General features: G+C 42.0%; 2 protein-coding genes across 2 annotated transcripts; both read right to left on the bottom strand.

The window, feature by feature from the left end:
- Window positions 1-1,141: 1,141 nt before the first annotated feature.
- ctsl.1 (cathepsin L.1) lies at window positions 1,142-5,810 on the bottom strand. The gene is made up of 9 exons (XM_071518462.1): window positions 5,726-5,810; window positions 5,292-5,400; window positions 4,824-4,966; window positions 4,332-4,529; window positions 3,949-4,140; window positions 2,792-2,957; window positions 2,545-2,650; window positions 2,064-2,167; window positions 1,142-1,368 (listed from the first exon to the last, which is right to left on the bottom strand). Exons 2-8 carry the CDS (start codon window positions 5,389-5,391, stop codon window positions 2,068-2,070), a joined length of 1,005 nt encoding a protein of 334 aa, XP_071374563.1. The 5' UTR covers window positions 5,392-5,400; window positions 5,726-5,810; the 3' UTR covers window positions 1,142-1,368; window positions 2,064-2,067.
- A 6,771-nt stretch (window positions 5,811-12,581) lies between these two features.
- Window positions 12,582-17,244, bottom strand: vgll2b (vestigial-like family member 2b). Its single transcript, XM_071518474.1, has 4 exons — window positions 17,158-17,244; window positions 16,306-16,648; window positions 13,335-13,781; window positions 12,582-12,625 (listed from the first exon to the last, which is right to left on the bottom strand). Exons 1-4 carry the CDS (start codon window positions 17,242-17,244, stop codon window positions 12,582-12,584), a joined length of 921 nt encoding a protein of 306 aa, XP_071374575.1.
- Between the last annotated feature and the right edge of the window lie 1,567 nt (window positions 17,245-18,811).

The raw sequence follows: 18,811 nt of genomic DNA, 5'->3' as shown, positions 1-18,811 counted from the left end.
AGGACAACAAAAAGTACAAGGGCAGCAGAAAAAAACAGAGAGGAGATATTCCTTTACCAAAATGAGTTTTCCACTTCTGAAACTCCCTGCCCACAGCTTTCATCTCTGGCCCGAGGTTTGGAAGCCACAGCAGCCACAGCAGCGGCCAATATCAAAGGGGACATCTGAGTTTAAACATCAGACCTTTATACAACAAACAGGGCTGCTTTTAGTGAATAATTTATGCCAATCGAAACTATAAGCAATGACAGAAATAAAGCCCCATTTAAAAAGGTATGATGATGAACCTTGTCTTTAGAAAAAAAAGAAAGAAAGCTGTTAGTTACCTTGATGTGCACACATCTGAAAATAGCGTGAAGCAAGCACAAGTATATTCATTATGTTAAAGACCCCTTTTATGTATTTTGCACATAGGACAACGCAGTGCAAAACAGATACAGCTTTGATCGAGGGCAAACAGTTTAGGAGATTTACAGTGCAGGGAGCTGGAGCTAATTCATGTACACTTCTTGAGGCGGAGCTAATTTATATATGAAAGTTGTAAGTGCATATTTTTTTCAGCCAGTCATTTTTTATAAATCATGTGAATGCACAATTTGAAAAGTGATCAAGTGGGGACAATGAACTAACCATCAGAGAGACAGCGAGAGAGAGAATGAGACAGTGAGAGAGAAAGAGATTGAGTTGGAGGGTATTTCTTCATTTTCATAATTACATTTTCTCTTTAAACAGTTTATATTGACCTTTGAGTAGGCTGGGATTCATAACTTCTGCTGTGAAAAGCTATAAATTCCCAGCATTTGCTGCAAGACTCATCCTGTACATTTGCATGCTGCTGTAGCAGCTAGCTAATGGGACAAGCAGCAAAGGCCTGCTGACTATATCTAGCCAACTAGTATGATGTAATGGTTACAACTAGATTTATTGTACAGTGTTGAGCAGTCTTTGAGTTAGCACAGGCTCCCATTTTTGTGTCGTGGAGAAAGAGGTTGCATCTGTAAGCATTACTTTGCCCAAAAACCTGGAAACCACTGCAGTATTTATAAGCCACGAAACCTCAGCACAGTCTCAGCAATATTTGATTCTGGACAGTGAAAACCAATTAAATCACAAAAAGCACTTACTTTCATAAATCTTTATTTTCATCTTTCAATGTAAAATATGTTATTTCTTTACATTTATTTACAATTTTTATAGAAGGTTCTTCTTTTAAAAGCATAGCAGTGCATAGGAAGGTTTTGTGCCCTCCTAACATCCGAGGAAAAACAAAAGGACGCTTTGAAATGTGCCATAACTCAGTTTCTTTATGGAATTAAAGTAAATCATGTGTCAGTGTTCTCCTCCTCCTCTCCGAACAACCTCCTCGACCTGTAAACACAAGAAACATGAACAACAGCCAGTTAATGGACAACAAACACACATACACACACACACACACACACACACACACACACAGATAGATACAGTATGTGTGTATAGGTATAGACACACTCAAGTTTAACATGTTTAAAAAGCAGTTCTACGATCATGAGAAAAGGAAGGAAGGAAAGCAAGGCAAAGCAAGGCAAGTTTATTTATATAGCACATTTCAGCAACAAGGCAATTCAAAGTGCTTTACATAAAACATTAAAAGCATCGAGACAAAGTGAAAAAGATAAAATTCATATAGGAAGGAAGGAAGGAAGGAAGGATGGAAGCATGGAAGGAAGGAAGGAAGGAAGGAAGGAAAGATTTTGGTCACATGGTTTAGTTTGGTTTATTTGGATAGTCCAGTGTTGCTACTTCCTATCAAATGACTATCATGTGTCACTAAAGGGTCTGCTGATTTTGCAATTTTCTCATAATTGTGTGAAAAGTAGTCCATAGATATTCAGTGTCTGAGTTAGGGTTCATTTTAGGGTTGGGGTTTAGGCTTAGATTTAGACTAAGGTCAGGGTCTGGGTTATGTAGTCTGTAAGTGACACTTTGTTGAACATCTACTTGTCACCTGATAGTTAAGCATCACCATTAGACTATCCAAATAAAGTGTTACCAAGATTGTGAACATAGCCTCGCTGCCTGACCTGCTCAGACCAGAGGATAGCTGGATGCCGTTGCAATGCCACACTGGTTTTGCTTGTTCCTGCTCATCGTGATGTAGCCCTTGTTTCCCCAGCTCAGACCCCAGCTAGAGAAACACATGAATCACCAACATTATTAGGCTGCTGCTTGCAAACAGGCATAGATACAATATAAGTTACAACTGTGTGTAGAGACAAAATAACCTTTTTTTTCTGATAGGAGTACAGTAGTAATTCATATTGACATGAAATTTAAGAAAATCTGTTTCAAAACATATTCATTGTTATATGAGTATTATTAAGAATAGGCTACAACAGACAGTTTGTGCAGTGAATTTCGCATCCGGAACAGACTGGCAGCTATTGATTATGTCTACCACTGTTAAAACAGCGACTTAGCTCACTGTCCCCATAGTAACACTACTGACTGTTAAGCAGCAGAGCAGCCCATGAATTAAAATATGAGCATTAGATTGGTGTTAACCTGTTCTTGACCAGCCAGTAGTCCTGTCCGTTGTCAGAACCATAACCCACAGCCAGTACGCCATGGTCCAGCTCAGAGCTGCTGCAGTCTGGCTCATCGTACACTCCTGTGAACATACACACACACACACACAAACAAGGAAGCTGAGTCTATTTAGTTTATAAAAGTAGACTGATTACTGATTGCTTCAAGTGTTTAATAAGAATATGTTTTTATAAGAAGCTTCACACTGTCTATAACTGTTTACCTGATTCATAGAGCTGGAAGGATGAATGGGAAGCATCAATGGCTACAGACACGGGTCCCACGGTGGCCACTGCCTCCTGCAGGGCGCTCTCATCACCACTTGTCACATCAACGTAGCCGGTGCATGTGGCTCCAATAGTGTTAGGGTTGAAACGGCACTGTCCATCCTGATTGATGAAGAAACAGAAATAAGACTGGGATTCTTTACTGTTTTACGATTTACTAACAAGGGTTATTTTACCATACTGATCCATCCTGACAGTGGTGATTAAGAGTACATCAGAGAACAGATATTTTTCCAGGAACTATATTCTCTGGGGTGGATTGCAAGATACATATTCAACCTTATAGTCTATGAAAAGGTTATTGGAGACCAGCTGTGTGCTGAAGGCCTGTTTAGGTTTATGGTTCAGGTCTATAATGCAATATAGCCACAAGATGTCAGTATTCTACCTCTGTCAAGTGAAGGAACTTCTGGCCCAGCAATAAAGATCACTTCCTTCTTTTAGTTTTAGTTCACATTTTATAGTGTCTGTGTTTGTTCTAATACTGTTTACTGTTACTAATCACATTTACTCCAGCTACTGTAATTGAGTAGCTTTTTTGTGTACTTGTAATTTTATGAGCATTTTTTAAATCAGTAATGTTACTTTTACTCAAGTTCATTTTGCTGAAGTATTGTACTTTGCACTGTGTCCCCTCCATCAGCATCAGAAACTGGACAATCAGTCAACAAAGCTATGAAGAGTGATCTAGCTTTACTTTGTTTGTACACTTTATTTTGTAATTTCTAATTTTTCCAATTAAAAGAATCTACTTTGAACTCTGTCCTCTCATCCTTTTAGTATTGCATGGAAAATATCACATGTAACACTTTTCTCTTTTCTAAAAAGTAGCTCAGTAACTTTTACTCTGAGTGAGTGTAAATGAGCTACTTTTTACTTTTACTTCAGTAGATTTTTACACAGGTAATTTTACTTCTACTTAAGTAAACTTTCAGCAAGTTAACAGCAGTTTTACTTGAGTTGGATGTTTAAGTACTCCACCCCTGGTCAAATGACTGTCTTAAATTGGATGCCTTACTTGTATGTGCTGTGAATATACAGTATATATACAATTCTATACAATATTCTTTCAACCAAACTGCTTCCTGCTCACCTGGGCCTCATAGGGGTAGGAGTCCTCTGTGTCCACACCTCCGTTGGCCTTGATGTACTTGAAGGCCTGGTCCATCAGGCCTCCCATGCAGCCCATGTTGCCGAAGCGTCCGGAGCAGTCCACCAGCTGCTGCTCACTCAGAGACACCAGCTTCCCCGTCTTCCTGAAGGTCTGGCCCTCCAGGGAGCCGGTCTGGAGGAAGAGAGAGGGATGAGTGAATAAAATATACACAGTGAGTGCCACTGTTCAAAACACAGGTTACATACAGTCATAGCTGTTCCCCAACTGCCCTGCATTACTACAGTGGTTGGGGCTACAGAACAAGTAAAAAAGTGTATAATGTTCACATCTAGCCACACACACATATGTAAGGTGATACATACTGTGCTGAAGGCCCAGCAGGAGCCACAGTCCTTCTGATCCTTGACATCGGTGACGTATCCCTTGTCCCTCCAGTCGACGGTGTCGGGCAGATCAGCGCCTTGCGGCAGTCGGAGGAAGGCAGAGCCGCTGCGTGGCTGAGAGGCGTTGAAGGCGCCCAGGCAGCCCTGGGAAATCAGACGCTTGTACTCCTCGTTTTCCTGTTGAAAACGGAACCACAGTGTAAAGTGACTAAAGAAAATATTGGATGTACATGTAAGTTATTGAGGTTTGAGGTTAAAATTTCATCCATTTTATCCTCACAAGATCAATGCAAGTAAATTACAAAAAGGTGACTATTTGGTTTGCACTCATTTGCTCTTTTTCCACTTTGCTGTATTAATGTACATTTGAGTCGGTAAATATGACAAATAGTGAAACCGAAAAACTAAATTGTGGCAGAGACAGCCACGTTCTTCTCTGTTTCCCCATGTGACGTTTTTTTCTGTGTTTACCATGTCAGCAAAGAAGGTCATGCCAAGACGGTAGGATTTGATGCCCTGATCGGCCATGATGTTGTGGACCAGCACCAGTTTACGGTTGTTGAGCCAGGCCTGCCTGCGGTGGGCCTCCTCCAGTGGAGAACTGTAGGCCTTTTCTGCCGGTCAAAGCAGGAGACACAGGAATCAGAAAGGTAGAAGGGGAAATAACGGACTGATAATTAATCAACCCTTTTTCCAATTGTGTGATTTTCATTTTTTTTTCATTTAAATAGATTAAAAATCAGATGTGTTTTAGGGGTTTAGGTGCATGGTTACGTATGAATCGACACACATTCCTCTCCAAATTTAGGCCTTACATGTGATCACTTTACAGTAAGCTCAAAACCTCAATTAGGAAACAGATGTACCGTATCTGACAGCAGATCACATTCAAAGAAAAGTCCGATAAGATGAATGAATGATAAATGATATTTGTCCTACCAAACTTGAGTTTCCAGGCGTGGAACTCCAGGTCCTCCAGTGAGATGCTGGCAGCGCTGACCGCAGCCAGAAGAGCAGCAGCAACCAGCAGCAGCTTCATCCTGACAGACTGACACACACAGACACAGAGATTCACTGAGAAATACTCTGTGACTGGCAGGAAACCACACAGGTGGAGCTTTGAGGTTCAGCTGATTTTCCTATACATTTTCAGTCATTACATTGTGTGTCACATGCATATATCTCGCTTTCTTTTATCCTTCCTATCTTCCTAACTGTCTTACTCAGTCTCTATTTCATCTTTGCAAAAATGCACCTGCAACACCGGAAGTGTGTGTGTATATGTGTGTGTGTGTCTTTGTGTGTCTGTGTGCATGTCTGTTTGTCTTCATTCATTCTAGAAGCGTGTAAAAGAATGTACAGTTGCTGCTTACCTGCCTCTATGCGTGTGTGTGTGTGATGAAGGTTGAGGTATATCCACCTGTAGGTGATGGAAGGCTGTCAGAGAGCCGTTGTTATATAGCCGACTGCAGTTATGGGTTATGTCCAGTCAGGTGGCTGTCAGCACCTCATAAACATCATCAGATGATCACAGAGAGAGAGAGAGAGAGAGAGAGAGAGAGAGAGAGAGAGAGAGAGAGAGAGAGAGAGAGAGAGAAAGAGAAAGAGAGAGGGAGAATGCTCACCAGCAGTTATTGAAAAAGGGAATGGGGGAGTTATGCATTACGAGACGTTTGCATGAAGCCATCATTTTGGGAAACATATTTGTCATCCTCAGCTGTACATCACAGTCATGAATAACCCTTTCTAAAATACTCACTTTTCTTTGAGGGCAAGATCAACTACTCAAGTTTTTGTTTGTTAGTGGGATTGTCGCTCAGTATAATTGTATTGTCACCAGAAGAAGAGACACGGTCTGTCTTGGAGGTACTCCTGCCTTTCTGTAAAAACCACTGGAGGGTATTTGTGCTCTCTCCAGATGGCACACTCGGATTTCAGTCACATAGTAACGGGGATTCCGCTAGACAGGTACCGGATGTCTGTGGATGGTGTCAGATAAAGAACAAAACAAAGACACACACACACTCACACACACACATATACAAATGTACCCTTGCCCACACATTTTAGTTGTAATGCTACTGAATCATACTGGAAAATATGTAAGTGGCTGGCTACAGCATTCTCAATATATGTTCTTATTTCTTGGAAATGTAGGCAGCCATCACTACCAAAACATCTCACTTTAGCTAAGAAACCCACATTCATTGCAATTATTTGAAAGGGAATAACAAAATATGAGTCATGTCTTTACTTGTGCAACCAAATTTAAGATTGAGGTTGTTCAGCCCCATCTTTCCTCCTTTGAATTACTCCTCCACATTTGACAAAAGCATTTTCTTCTTTTCATTTTATCGGTAACACACCTTGAGAAAACTTGTTGTTGAGATGAAACTACATGAGTTACCACAAACATATTGTGCTCTGAATCTGAAACTGTTTCACCACACGTTAAAATGTTTTCAGAGTGGGGGCATATTTTGTGTGGTGAACCAATGAGCTTTTGTAATGCTGATGAACCTGCTATTCATTAATATTGTCTACTCTTGCAATCACCAGCATTTAAAAAGGAATGCACACTTGGGCACGGAACACACACACACACACACACACACACACACACACACACACACACACACACACACACACACACACACAGAGAGTTTTGATTGAACTCTTTTTCCATTTGATATCAGAGAGATTCATGATTCATAATTGTTTCCATTGACAACCATATAGGACTTCCTTTCTGTCTCCAAAACACAAACATCCTGTTTTCAGCCTTCCTGTAATTTCTGTGTAGTCTGAAAAATTTACCTCTCCGTCATTGTCAGCATCATTGGTTATTCACATGACTGTAAATACTATTTAGTGAACAGTTTACAGTAACAGACACAAGACTGAACAAGTATGAGTAAGCAGAAACCAAGATTGAGTTAAAAGTTATCACATTTTTTTTTTTTTCATTTTATTATTTATTTAACTTATGACTATGACGGCTACCAGAGTGTGAGTTCTTGACCAGATGACTGTCTAGATAAGGACTAAGCAGGATATTCCACTCAGTGGCACACTCTACTGAGACTGTGAACTGTTTAACCGGCTCCCTGCCTGCCTGTCTGCCTGCCTGCTGTTTGTCTGTCAATATATCTGTCTGTCACAAGGCTTTCGTGTCAAAACGATATTTCAGACCATAAAGGAGCTGTGAATTGAGATCAAATTGCGAGCTAAGCTAAAAATTTACAGATGTCACTGAACCCATTAAAGCTTCTGTCGTGTTTAGGCCTATATGTCTGTTCAGTCTCTCCCATGTCTCTCCCAGGTGTAATCATTAGCATTTGTAGCACATGCTTGGGCTCCTATATAAGAACATTGTGAACAAAAAGTATGCCCGCTAACAACATAAATTTATATTTAGGTCAATGGGAAAAAATAGAAATATAGCCAAACATGCAATATATTATAGCAATTCAGCATTATTGTCAATGCTCTATATAGCATGAAAGCGCAGTAGCAAATTATGTTGCTTTGTGAAAACAAGAAGCCAAGTGCAAGCAAGAGAAATCAATTATGCAAGTATTTTATCCAAGTATAAAGTTTATAATGTTCCTTGCATACTGTAAAGCCAGAATTTACAACAGCAGTGAAGTCAAGTGACAAGATCAGGTCATGTGTCAACTCAATAACAAATACAGAAGAAACAGTTCCTCAGTTCATAGATCAAGGTTAAGTGTGTGTGTGTGTGTGTGTGTGTGTGTGTGTGTGTGTGTGTGTGTGTGTGTGTGTGTGTATGTGTATGTGTTTGTGGCCTTGGGCATGAGCTTGGAGTAGGGCACATGAGCACGTATGTGTATATATGTATATACAGAATATACACCTAAGTATATATTTAAGTACATATACACATATATATGGATACGTACGTCTGTGTGTGTGTGTGTGTGTGTGTGTGTGTGTTTGTGTGTGTGTATGAGTGTGCGTTGGGAGGGTGAGGGGTGACATTATTCTGAGCTGTTTGATTCTGCATGAGCAAGACTTAAACAGAATGATTACACAGAAGAAGTTTTGACATTTCCACACCCACTTCCACATTGCTCATGATTTATGTGCCACTGTGTTTTATTTGAGGCTTTTCAACTTCCACATGACAATTAGGTTATATCCTGTCAATGTTTGCTGTAATTCACAATTAACTATCTGGAATGTGGGGCAAAGGATATATAATTATGCAACATTTCGTAAAGGTTATGGCAAATAAAACCAGGCTATGTTCGTTGAGAGGAAAAACCTTGTTTTCTACGTACAGTTTTCAAAAAGGCACATCGATTTTAATTTTACAGATTTTAAAGACAGGTAGGGGTGTTTGTCAAAGAATATTGTGGAACGTGAAAGAGAATAAACAATTTGTGTTTAAAATAAAGTTGAGCACAGGTTAAATCTTATGATCTGAAATCTTAAAATATAAAGATTTTCGAATCTGAATAATTTCCAGTATAACTCAAACAAAACAAATGTGAGAACCAAGATTCCTGAAAAGGATTCTTGTTTTTTTCTGTTTTTTTCCTTGTTTTGATCCGGATGATTATCAAAACAAATGTTTTTGATTCTGAATCTGAATCCTGTATCATGTGATCCTTTATCACTTATGACTTGGCTTGGTTCAGCACTCATATGACCCACTGAGAGTCATGCTGGAGGCTGAACGTGGGTCAGTTTGAGGCTTGTCTCACTGTAACCCGGTGACTCAATGTATGGAGGAACCAAAGGCCATAACAACTGAGAGGGACACCTTCAGGGAAGACCAGGTAATGTTGGGAACTGATGGGTCGCACTTCCTTATAGAGGTCTTTTTACCGGCATTACATGGGGGATATTCTGTTTAAATTCATTCAGTCAAGTCTTGGTTTTACTGCATTATGAAGTACGATGATGGACATTTCAGCAAACCACAAAAACTCCAGACGCTCTGGTGTGCAATGAGAAAAACAGCGATGCTACATGACTGTGGTATATTCATCATCTGAGATATATTTTTAAAGTTTGGTTCAAGGCATTTTTGCTTCATTAGCTAATACAGAGTGGAGGGTAGAAGTAGGATGGATTGGCGGTGGATTTGCTGTGGTTTGCAGTAAAGTTTATGAGCCGGCTTTGAACACGCAGAGTATAAGTTCAGCACCAGAGATCACCAGGCCTTTGTAATGACATGAACACACCAGCAGAGGGCACCATTAACCTGCATTTCTGCTCACTGGAAAGCATTTGTCACTGCATCACACTTTTTATTCAACTCTAAGTCGATAATACAATAAACCTGCAGTGCTTTTTGTGCTGCAAATTGATTTAAGAGGCTACATCAATTAATTCATATCATAGAGCTCAATATCCATAGCCAATAAATATGTGGTAATGGTGACTGAGGGAATATACATGTTTTCTCTTCACATGCTGCACTCAGGTGGTTAAAATGGCTATTATTAATGCTATGTAGAGTTAATCGACAGCTAAGCAATATAATGTGACAATAGCTGCTTCAGCCTGGGAACATCTTAGCTGCAGAGAAAATCCTGGAGGGACAGTGCACTGCAAAAAATATTAAGGCAGTTTAACTTAAAAACATAAGTTTCCTTGCTACCTTAAAATTGTGAGTTGACTGAAGTAGTACTGAATAGTTTGGTCAAAGATCATTAGTTAGTTGTTCTAATGTAGAAAAGCTAACTGAGTGAACTTAAGACAATAAGTTCAATCAAAAAATGTCTAGTCATGCAGATTCATGTTTTCACAAGATTTGCTAGGTTTTTGCTAGGTTTAAGTTCGAGTTCCTCTTGTATCACATGATTAATACACAGTTCAGCATATAGTATGCAGCTGCAACACACTTACTTGTAGTGGATTGTACTTGCCATGTACATCAGAGAGAAACTTACTTGATTGTGAATTCCCAGATACATAGATAAGATAGATAGTAGATTTTATCATGTTTTTTTATTTTTTTTTATTTATTTTTTATCAGAAATTGACCTATGATTCACCAAACATATATACATAACAAGTCTCTATCCTGTAACTTCATTCAAACCAAAAGAAGGAAGAGTTTCTGGAGAGTTAAACCGAATGTAATGCATACTGGGAAGTCTGCTAATAAACTAACAGTGCTGAGTTTAGTGAATGCTTTATAAGGTGTTCTTTCAACTCGTAATTTTGAGATTGATTTTAAGTCATGAAGCTCATGACTAGCACTTTTAAGTTGAAATTGACAAACACATCCATATATATTGTGTTAACGGATAAAGATGAGTTGATTTCACTAAATTGCACTATGAGTTTTTACAGTGATGTGAACAGGAAACCCTCAGGGCCAGTGACAATACTAGTGTGAAAAGGCAGTAAGATGCTTGGCATGGGAAACTGAGAGGAACGCTATCCCTGGTAAACTCTGTCTAATTTCATTACTCTACATGTTTCCTCAGCTTAGAGCCAATCACATAGTTGGCTGCTCTCTAGCGGGGGTCAGACATAACAGCCGCTAAATTGTGACAGTGGCCAAGACTGGCATACCTCGACGCATAATCTGATTATCGGATCAATAACACAGCAACACTTGGTGCATAGCTGGGATGGCTGCCTTCTCCTCTGGTTACACATAGCTGGCATTCACCACTCGTTCCCACTTTATAGGTGACAAAGTGTGAATACGAGGAGGAATTCAAATGGAAGGCCTTTTAAATTGAGACTGAGACGAGTCGAACGGCTCAACCTTGATCACATCTGGCTGGGCTCCTGTGTCCAATATTCACAGAGTATAAACTATTACTTCCTCACATTTTATGAATCAGTCGGTATATAAAATCAGAAACTGATATAAAAATAGGCGATGTGTGCAAAAGGTGTATCAGCTATATTTTCTACCAAGTGATATTCCTCTGTATTAATTTGTTCAAGCTAACAGCCATTTGTTCCCTGGAAAGTGTTGAGCTATTATGGATCTTCTGTCCAGCGACACTTAAACTTAAATTACTGTATCTCAGAAACTCTTAATGACACTCAAGGCGAACAAACAGGAGATAGCACAATTTACCATAAAAATATTTATTGACATCACAATCTTCTTTGACACAGAAATGAGAAATGACACGCAGAAAAACATCCCAAAATACTGCTAAAGTCCAAATTCAAAACATCTAAAAATGACACTGAGAATTAGCGAACTAAAATGGAACATCGTCAAATTATGAAAGAAAATAATATTTGAGTCTATTCAGAACAAAAGAATAATTGTTGAACTGAACAAAACTTGATATGTGTTTGAGAAATGATCTTCAATCTCCACAAAGGATTCCTTCACAGATAGATCAAAATTCTCCATCAAAAACACATTTATGGTCATCGCCTTCGCCTCTCTTTAGAAAACACAATAAACTGAACCACAATATCTTCAGAACACTGGCCTAATCAAACATCCATTTTTAGAAATTCACAGAAACACAAATAAATAGAAACGCTTTTTTTCCAGAGAACAAAATAATATAATAACCAAAAAGGCATCACAATGACAGTCACAATGCACAAACAGCCATCGTTGCTAGTCCCGTTTATCCCTGCATGTTGCATTTGTGAAATGCAGATAAGTGGATGATGACAACCACTGTACCAACAAAGAGCACGAGACAGAGATAACCAGGGACGTTGGAGGGAAGCCTCGCTCGCCACCATTCATCCCTCTATCCCTCCATTCATCCCTCTATCTCTCTGTCCTCTACAAAAGTCTGCTGTGTGATCCTGTCTTTCCCAGTCCAAACAGGTCACAGTGGCTCACACCTTGCCAAGGTCTGTGCTGCACCGGCAGCGAGAGAGAGAGAGAGAGAGTGAGGGAGAGAGGGAGAGAGACGTAGCGAGGGAGCGGGGGGAGATGAGGAAAAGAGTGGAACAGCACAGGTTATACAGACAGTGACACTCTCTCTGTCTCGCTCTCTTTCTCTCTCTCCCTCTCTCTCTCTCCCCTTTATCTCCATGGTGCACACACGTCGACCTGGAGCAAGGCTGTATACTGGCAGGGGAGGCCAGCAGCTGAGAGAGGGGGGGGGGATAGATGGGGATGGAGTGTGTGTGTGGTGGTGGTGGGGGGTGGGGGTGGGGGGGGGGGGGATAAAGGGACACGCTGCTTCAATAGAGGAGCAGGTCCAGAGACTAATTGGATCTGGTAATGGCTGGTCAATGTGACTGAAGGGCTCGTTAGAACCAGTACAGCTCCTTGCCTTTCTTGTGGTGCTGGAGGCCTGAGAGAAAAGGACAAGGAAACAATGAGGAGGACAATGGCAAACAACAGAACACAGGTTGTCATGGAACCTACTTCTGCCAAACATCCTGTTTTAGAGGCAGAAGAAAGAGACCTTCTGTGATGATTATGATGTATGTGTGTGTGTGTGTGTGTGTGTGTGTGTATGCGCGGGTGAGTGTATGTGGAGAGGTGGTGTGGTGGTCGAAATTATGTCTATGTGCATCTGTGTGTGTGTGTGTATGTGTGTGTGATGTGGGCATTATATTTGATGCAATAATATCAATACTCATAAATCAAAATGCCTGGAGTAATGTGTTAAAGCAATGAATTAACTTTAAATGGGCAAATCAGCATACTGACACATGACAAGCATGCTCTTAGCTTGTTCTTCTTGTATATTTAATGATCGAGGCACCAGGGGGACATTTTTCAGCCACAGAATCCTCCCCTGGGCTCCACGGTCATCCTAGGAATGTCAATGTCACCTCATGAATGTCACTATTCAGAATGTCTTTTGCCACAAGCATTTGAACTTGCCATTTGCATTGGCCTACACTGCTGTTGAGAGTTGGTTAATGTTTGTTTTGATTTTTCTGATCATATCTGTAATGATTACAAACAACCTGTAAACTGCAAATTTATAGTGGAGCAAACACTTACACTGTCCAGCCATAAAGTGCCAAAAGCTGTCAAGCTGAGTTGTGTACCTGCGTCCATGTTGAGGGCCAAGGTCTGGCTGACGTCTCCTGGGGGTAGCAGGCCGGGCCAGGAGGGGCTGGGCTCCAGCTTGCTCACTTCATAGTGGCCTGGCAGGGCGGGCAGGTGAGCGGGCCGCACCGCGGGCATGAGCAGGGGCCCGTAGTGGGGCTCCAGGGCCGAGGGCGAGTACAGTTCGTGGAGCGGCCTCGGGGGCCCGTAGGCCTGCGCCTGGGGGTAGCCCCAGCTCTCAGGCGCGTGAGGGTGGGAGTGAGGGTGGGCGTGCGGGTGAGGATGGGGGTGTGGGTGCGCCAGGCCGGGGTGAAGCCCTGACGCATATGGGTCCATGGAATAGGAGGGCGCTCCCGTCTCACAGTGGGAGCGACTCTGAGGCGAGGAGTAGTTACTGTCCCAGAAGGAAGGGGGGAAGCTTCGCCGACTGCTAGGTGAAGGGGTATCTGATGGAGGGAGGGCGAGAGGGGGGCAGGGGGGTAAACAACGATCAAATTCAGGCCGAGTCACAACTGTAACAACTGTGCAGTGAATCACTTGATTTATAGACGCAAATGGAAAGGCTGGCGCTGGGCGAGAGGAGCAACTCATGCTAAAACATAGATGTCACTCACATGACTGCTACACCCTCTGGCCCAGATATCTTCCCCATTGGATCATACTGACAAACAGTCCTAGCCCCAACAAGACACAGAAATAAATACAACTGCGTTCTAGTAGAGAGAGAGAGAGAGAGAGAGAGAGAGAGAGAGAGAGGGAGGGAGGGAGAGAGAAGAAGAGAGAAAGGTAGAAAGAGAGACATCCCTATATCCTAGCAGTCTATATAAGGCAGAAGCTTTTTGACCTGGAGTGGGGCACCAGGCTCACAGTGCCTTAAATCACTTGTTGTGGCGACATCTCTCACTCTCATGTCAGCCCAAGTCTCACAACACACTCATGCACACACACACACACACACACACACACACACACGCACACACACGCAACTTTGGCCCTATGCTAGCACCCGCTGTCCCTCTCTTGTGTCTCCTGCCCCCCCACCTGTTGTTTTCTCTGCTCCCCCCTCTCCTCGCCCTCGACAGAATGTCAGCGAGCCATTTTATGTTTTTAGCAGTATACTTTTATATTTAGATATTCCACTGAAAAAAGACACCGTCCGGCACCCTGAGCGGTTGTGTTGCCTTCTACCCTGTATCACACAGACCACAGCATATATAAATCAGAGCGGCAGGCAGGCGAGCGACTGAGCAACCATTGTGGGGCAAGAGCTGGAGCCAGAGTCAGAATGGCAGCCGCGGAGCCGTTTGAAGGGGATATGCCGGCGAGGCTGTGCGCTTACGGCCATGTATAAACATAGTATCTGTTGTGAGGCAGGAAGCGTGTCTGGGTGCCGAAATGAAGACGTGCAACTGGACTAGGAAAGAGACGGACAGAGAAAGAAAAAGAGTAGAGGCTATAGGCCCTACATGGATATAGGGACATCAGCAGGCTGCTGGCAGAGTGACACTTCAAGACAATAAATGTTTGACTTTGCGTTTTGGTGCAAAAAGCACATCTCAAAATCATATTACTAATTTTAAACTGGATTTGAAGCATTTGAGATTAATAATTACAGGATTTTTTGGGGTCATTAAGCAAATTTACAAACCTCCTTCATGATTGACATTGGATTATTAATCCCATAGTGTTTGTGCTGGTAAGGTTACCAAAACATACTACATAGGGTAATGTAGCCTAATGTCCAAAGACCTCCAGCCTAGATATCCAAAGCTGGCTATCATTTGTGGATGAATGATTTTTTTTGTCCAAAAAACTTACTCCTAACCATACAAAAGAGTGTGTCTGCACACTGTGGCTTTTAAAGTTTTACCTTTACCACAGTCATGGAAGTCCCTTTTGACTGCTAACAGCTCCTGACCTTTCTGACCTCTGACCCCTACGCCCTGACCTCTCCAGGGACAACAGTTCCAGCAGGCAGCCCTTCAGTCCTGTCACCTGATCACATCACCTGTCTGCCGCTCTGCTGTGCTCTGCAGAACTGTCACCTCACCCTGTGTGGCCTCGAAAGCAAGCGCAGGACACCAGACAGACAACTGTGGAGCCTATGCTCACTTAAATGAATGGAATATATGCAGGGAAGTAGTGGAGGGTAAAGTCGCCTAAACTGAGTTTACCCACATTTCTTTATGCCAATATGAATCCTATTAACATAAATTAATTGTATACATCATACAAGGTAGGATTAACTGGTGTGAGTAACATCAGGAGAGGGTTTCTGCTTTTATGACAATAGAATTGTTTTTATATGTTTGTGGGGGTTTTTTTTCCTTATGATGGTCACAGACTGGTCACATCTTTCTAATGCCTGACACTAATGTTTTTTAATTTGTCTTATTGTATGTTTCTATTGTATATTTAACAATGTTTTTGTGTTGTTTTTTTGTGGACAATAAAGTCCTCTTCTATTCTATTCTATTCTATTCTATTTTATTCTATTCTATAGTTTACTCACATTTTAATTTACCACTACATCACTATACTTATTGTATGTTTCTATTGTATATCCAACTATGTTTTTGTGTTGTTTTTTGTGGACAATAAAGTTCTATTCTATTCTATTCTATTGTTTACTCACATTTTTATTTACCACTACATGTACTGTATCTAACCCATATAGCATTATGGTAAAGCTCTCCATTAAAATGCATTGTGCACAGACAATTTCAATGCATATTTCTATGAATATGGAAACGAAAAGCAATTTAGAAGTCAAAGTGTGTGTTTGTGTATGCCAGGGTGCACACCTGTGTTTGTATGAATAATGTGTGTGTGTGTGTGTGTGTGTGTGTGTGTGTGTGTGTGTGTGTGTGTGTGTTTGATGTGCATCCGTGTGTGTGTGTGTGTGTGTGTGTGTGTGTGTGTGTGTGTGTGTGTGTGTGTGTGTGTGCACGCGCGCGCTCCCTTCTGTACCTGTGCCCTGATGGTCTGCCGCCCGCCGTTTGCCCTCTCCATCCATGTAGGAGCTGAGCGCCCTGGAGAAGTGCTCGTCCACCACGCTGCTGATGTCTCCCTGGTAGTAGGTGAAGAGGACGCAGCGCGACGTCAGGTACTCTGCCTCGGGGGCCTCCTGCTTCTCCTTGGGGCCCTCCTCTGGCCGCGAAGCCGCAGGCGTATAAGAAGAAGAGGAAGAGGAGGATGAAGAGGAAGAGGTTGATCCTCCAGCGCCCGGGCCCCCAGACACCCCCTCAGGACCTCTGGGAGCGTCCATAAAGTCCCGGCAGTGAGAAGAAGCGCTGCTCAGACCGATGGGTGCCTGCCGGGGGAGGGAGGAGGAGGAGGGGGTACGGGGTTAAGACAGGTGTTGCAGAGGACAGATCTGGAGCTGTCTGTGAGACATATTGACATAATGTTTTTCTTTGTGTGTGGCAGCGTGTTTGCATGTGCGTCCGTGCGTCCGTGCATGTGTGCGTGTACGTATGAGGGTAAGAGTTTTGTGGGTAGCCTACAAGTGTTCTTTGCTTGGTATGGAGCAAACATGAATTCCATAGATTAAGCAACAGCACGGTAACAAAAAAGAAAGAAAAGAAAAAAAGAAAGAAAATATCTTTGGAAATGGTAAATTAACCCAACAAGACCACATGGAATTTCTTTCTATAACGAATTTTACGTCTGGTTATTTGTTTTTACGCACAGGCAGCGTTCCTTACATAAACTAAAAAATCCCCCAACTATAACCATCACCCCCACAACGCTAAGAGTCAGAATAACAATAATAACAGCAACAATAATAGGAAAACATTTGAAAAATTACTCACTCCCTACCTGTAAGCTATTGATAAAAGCAGGAGCAGTCGGTGCGTACGGTGCGTAATGTCCATAGGCTGGGTACATAACATCCAAACAGCTCATGGTAAATGAGCGGCGTCCTCACTGTTCTGTGGAAACCGACCTTGCCGAGAGAGACAGCGACAACATTCCGTTTATTTGCCGCAGAGAAATGGGCTCGGTGGTCACTGGTCAATGCGAAAAAGCCCGTGCCAGACTCAACATAGTCCCCCCAGAAAGAGCGCACCTCTCTGCTCTCTGTATGCGCCACGACAGCTGCAGTAGCAAAATGTGGTGAGGTTTATGGAGCAGGCATGAGGGTGTCCTGTCCTGTACATCTCTCTGTCAACCCCTCCCACCTTTAACAACCCCCCACCCCACACCCCCCAAACCACCACCAACACTCCCACTACCACCACCACCATTACAAAAACTACAACTAGCCATTATTGATCACACACAAGCAGACTGACGATTGCCTACCAGCCCATATAAAATTACATAGATTACATAGCCTAACATATAGGCTAGATTAAAATGGTCTGACAGTGCGTGTTAGTTGTCAAGAGAATATAGGCCCAGAATATGCCAATTGAGGAAATGTAGTGAACATACTGAAATACAAATTTTCTACTAACATTTTGGATTTTCTGGCAAGGCTGGAGGCAACTTGATTAGTACTTATGTATCTATATGGTCTATAGCTTGGTATATATTAAAGGTTATAGAATGTCAGGCAAATCTAGGCTCTACACATCCAGTTACAAATAGATTTGGATGAAGTCATTGAGCTTTATTAACAGCCACACAGCGATGAACACATGATGCAAGTGATTCAATGATTTTTTATTTCTATCCATGTACTGTAGATACTTGAAAACTTTGAGCTCAGTCCAAGCTGAAAGTGTATCCATGGTCTTAAAACAGCCATCGGTTGCCAAGTAAACCTTCAAGTCATCTGAAGTATTTAGTGTGTTCCCAGAGTGACACATACGTGTCAACTATAGGTTGCATACACTGGTCATACCAGCATCGGGGAGAAAGGGACTTTGCACAAATCCATGACAAATTATCACCTATCAGTAGCGCAAACAAAAAGATATTTTCGCACACACACACAAACATACCTACATGCACAATCACACACACCACAGGTACATGCAGCAACTCATCATGCGTCCGCATACAACAATGACTGAGAACGTATCCTCTAAAAGATTAAGCCATGATAACAACACCCAGTAAGATGCAGTCTCCATTAAGGTGTAGCCTATGTTTCTTGTTTTAAGAGTTTACAGGTGCTTGTTGTTTGGGCATGCCAGTCTTTTTGACAGGCACTTTAGAACGCCTGGGAGAATAGTGTGGAAAATTTGCAGAATTCCATGGACGAGTGTCAGATGAGGTGGAATGTCTCTGATGTATGCGAGCGGACGAGCTCCCTGGGAAGTTACATCGTCCCTCTGCTACGTTCTCTGGATGGAGAACATGACCAACATCTCGCTATGCATACATCACACATAGTATGAATAACTAGTAGCTATTGGCATGTTAATGAATCAAACATGCTCTTAAATAGCAGTGGATGAAAGTGACATGTGATGCGTTTGCTCCCACTTGTTCTGCCCTACGCTTGCATCAATGTTTTTATAAA

This window comes from Centroberyx affinis, unplaced genomic scaffold, assembly GCF_046629955.1.
Source record: "Centroberyx affinis isolate AG114_WGS23_722 - 3 ecotype Tasmania unplaced genomic scaffold, CSIRO-AGI_Caff_v1 ptg000047l_1, whole genome shotgun sequence".
In the NCBI taxonomy this organism is placed as follows: Eukaryota; Metazoa; Chordata; class Actinopteri; order Beryciformes; family Berycidae; genus Centroberyx; species Centroberyx affinis.
Note: the sequence above shows the minus strand (reverse complement) of the source record. Positions and strands in the feature narration are given on the sequence as shown.

Excerpts from the sequence above, each read along its gene's own strand:
- ctsl.1 (XM_071518462.1), bottom strand. The coding sequence starts at position 5,391 with ATGAAGCTGCTGCTGGTTGCTGCTGCTCTTCTGGCTGCGGTCAGCGCT. Across the intron at positions 4,967-5,291 it reads CGCCTGGAAACTCAAGTTTG|AAAAGGCCTACAGTTCTCCA; the intron begins GTAGGACAAATA and ends TTTGACCGGCAG. Across the intron at positions 2,168-2,544 it reads TACTGGCTGGTCAAGAACAG|CTGGGGTCTGAGCTGGGGAA; the intron begins GTTAACACCAAT and ends GTGTTTCTCTAG.
- vgll2b (XM_071518474.1), bottom strand. The coding sequence starts at position 17,244 with ATGAGCTGTTTGGATGTTATGTACCCAGCCTATGGACATTACGCACCG. Across the intron at positions 16,649-17,157 it reads CTTTTATCAATAGCTTACAG|GCACCCATCGGTCTGAGCAG; the intron begins GTAGGGAGTGAG and ends CTCCCCCGGCAG. Across the intron at positions 13,782-16,305 it reads GGCAGACCATCAGGGCACAG|ATACCCCTTCACCTAGCAGT; the intron begins GTACAGAAGGGA and ends TCCCTCCATCAG.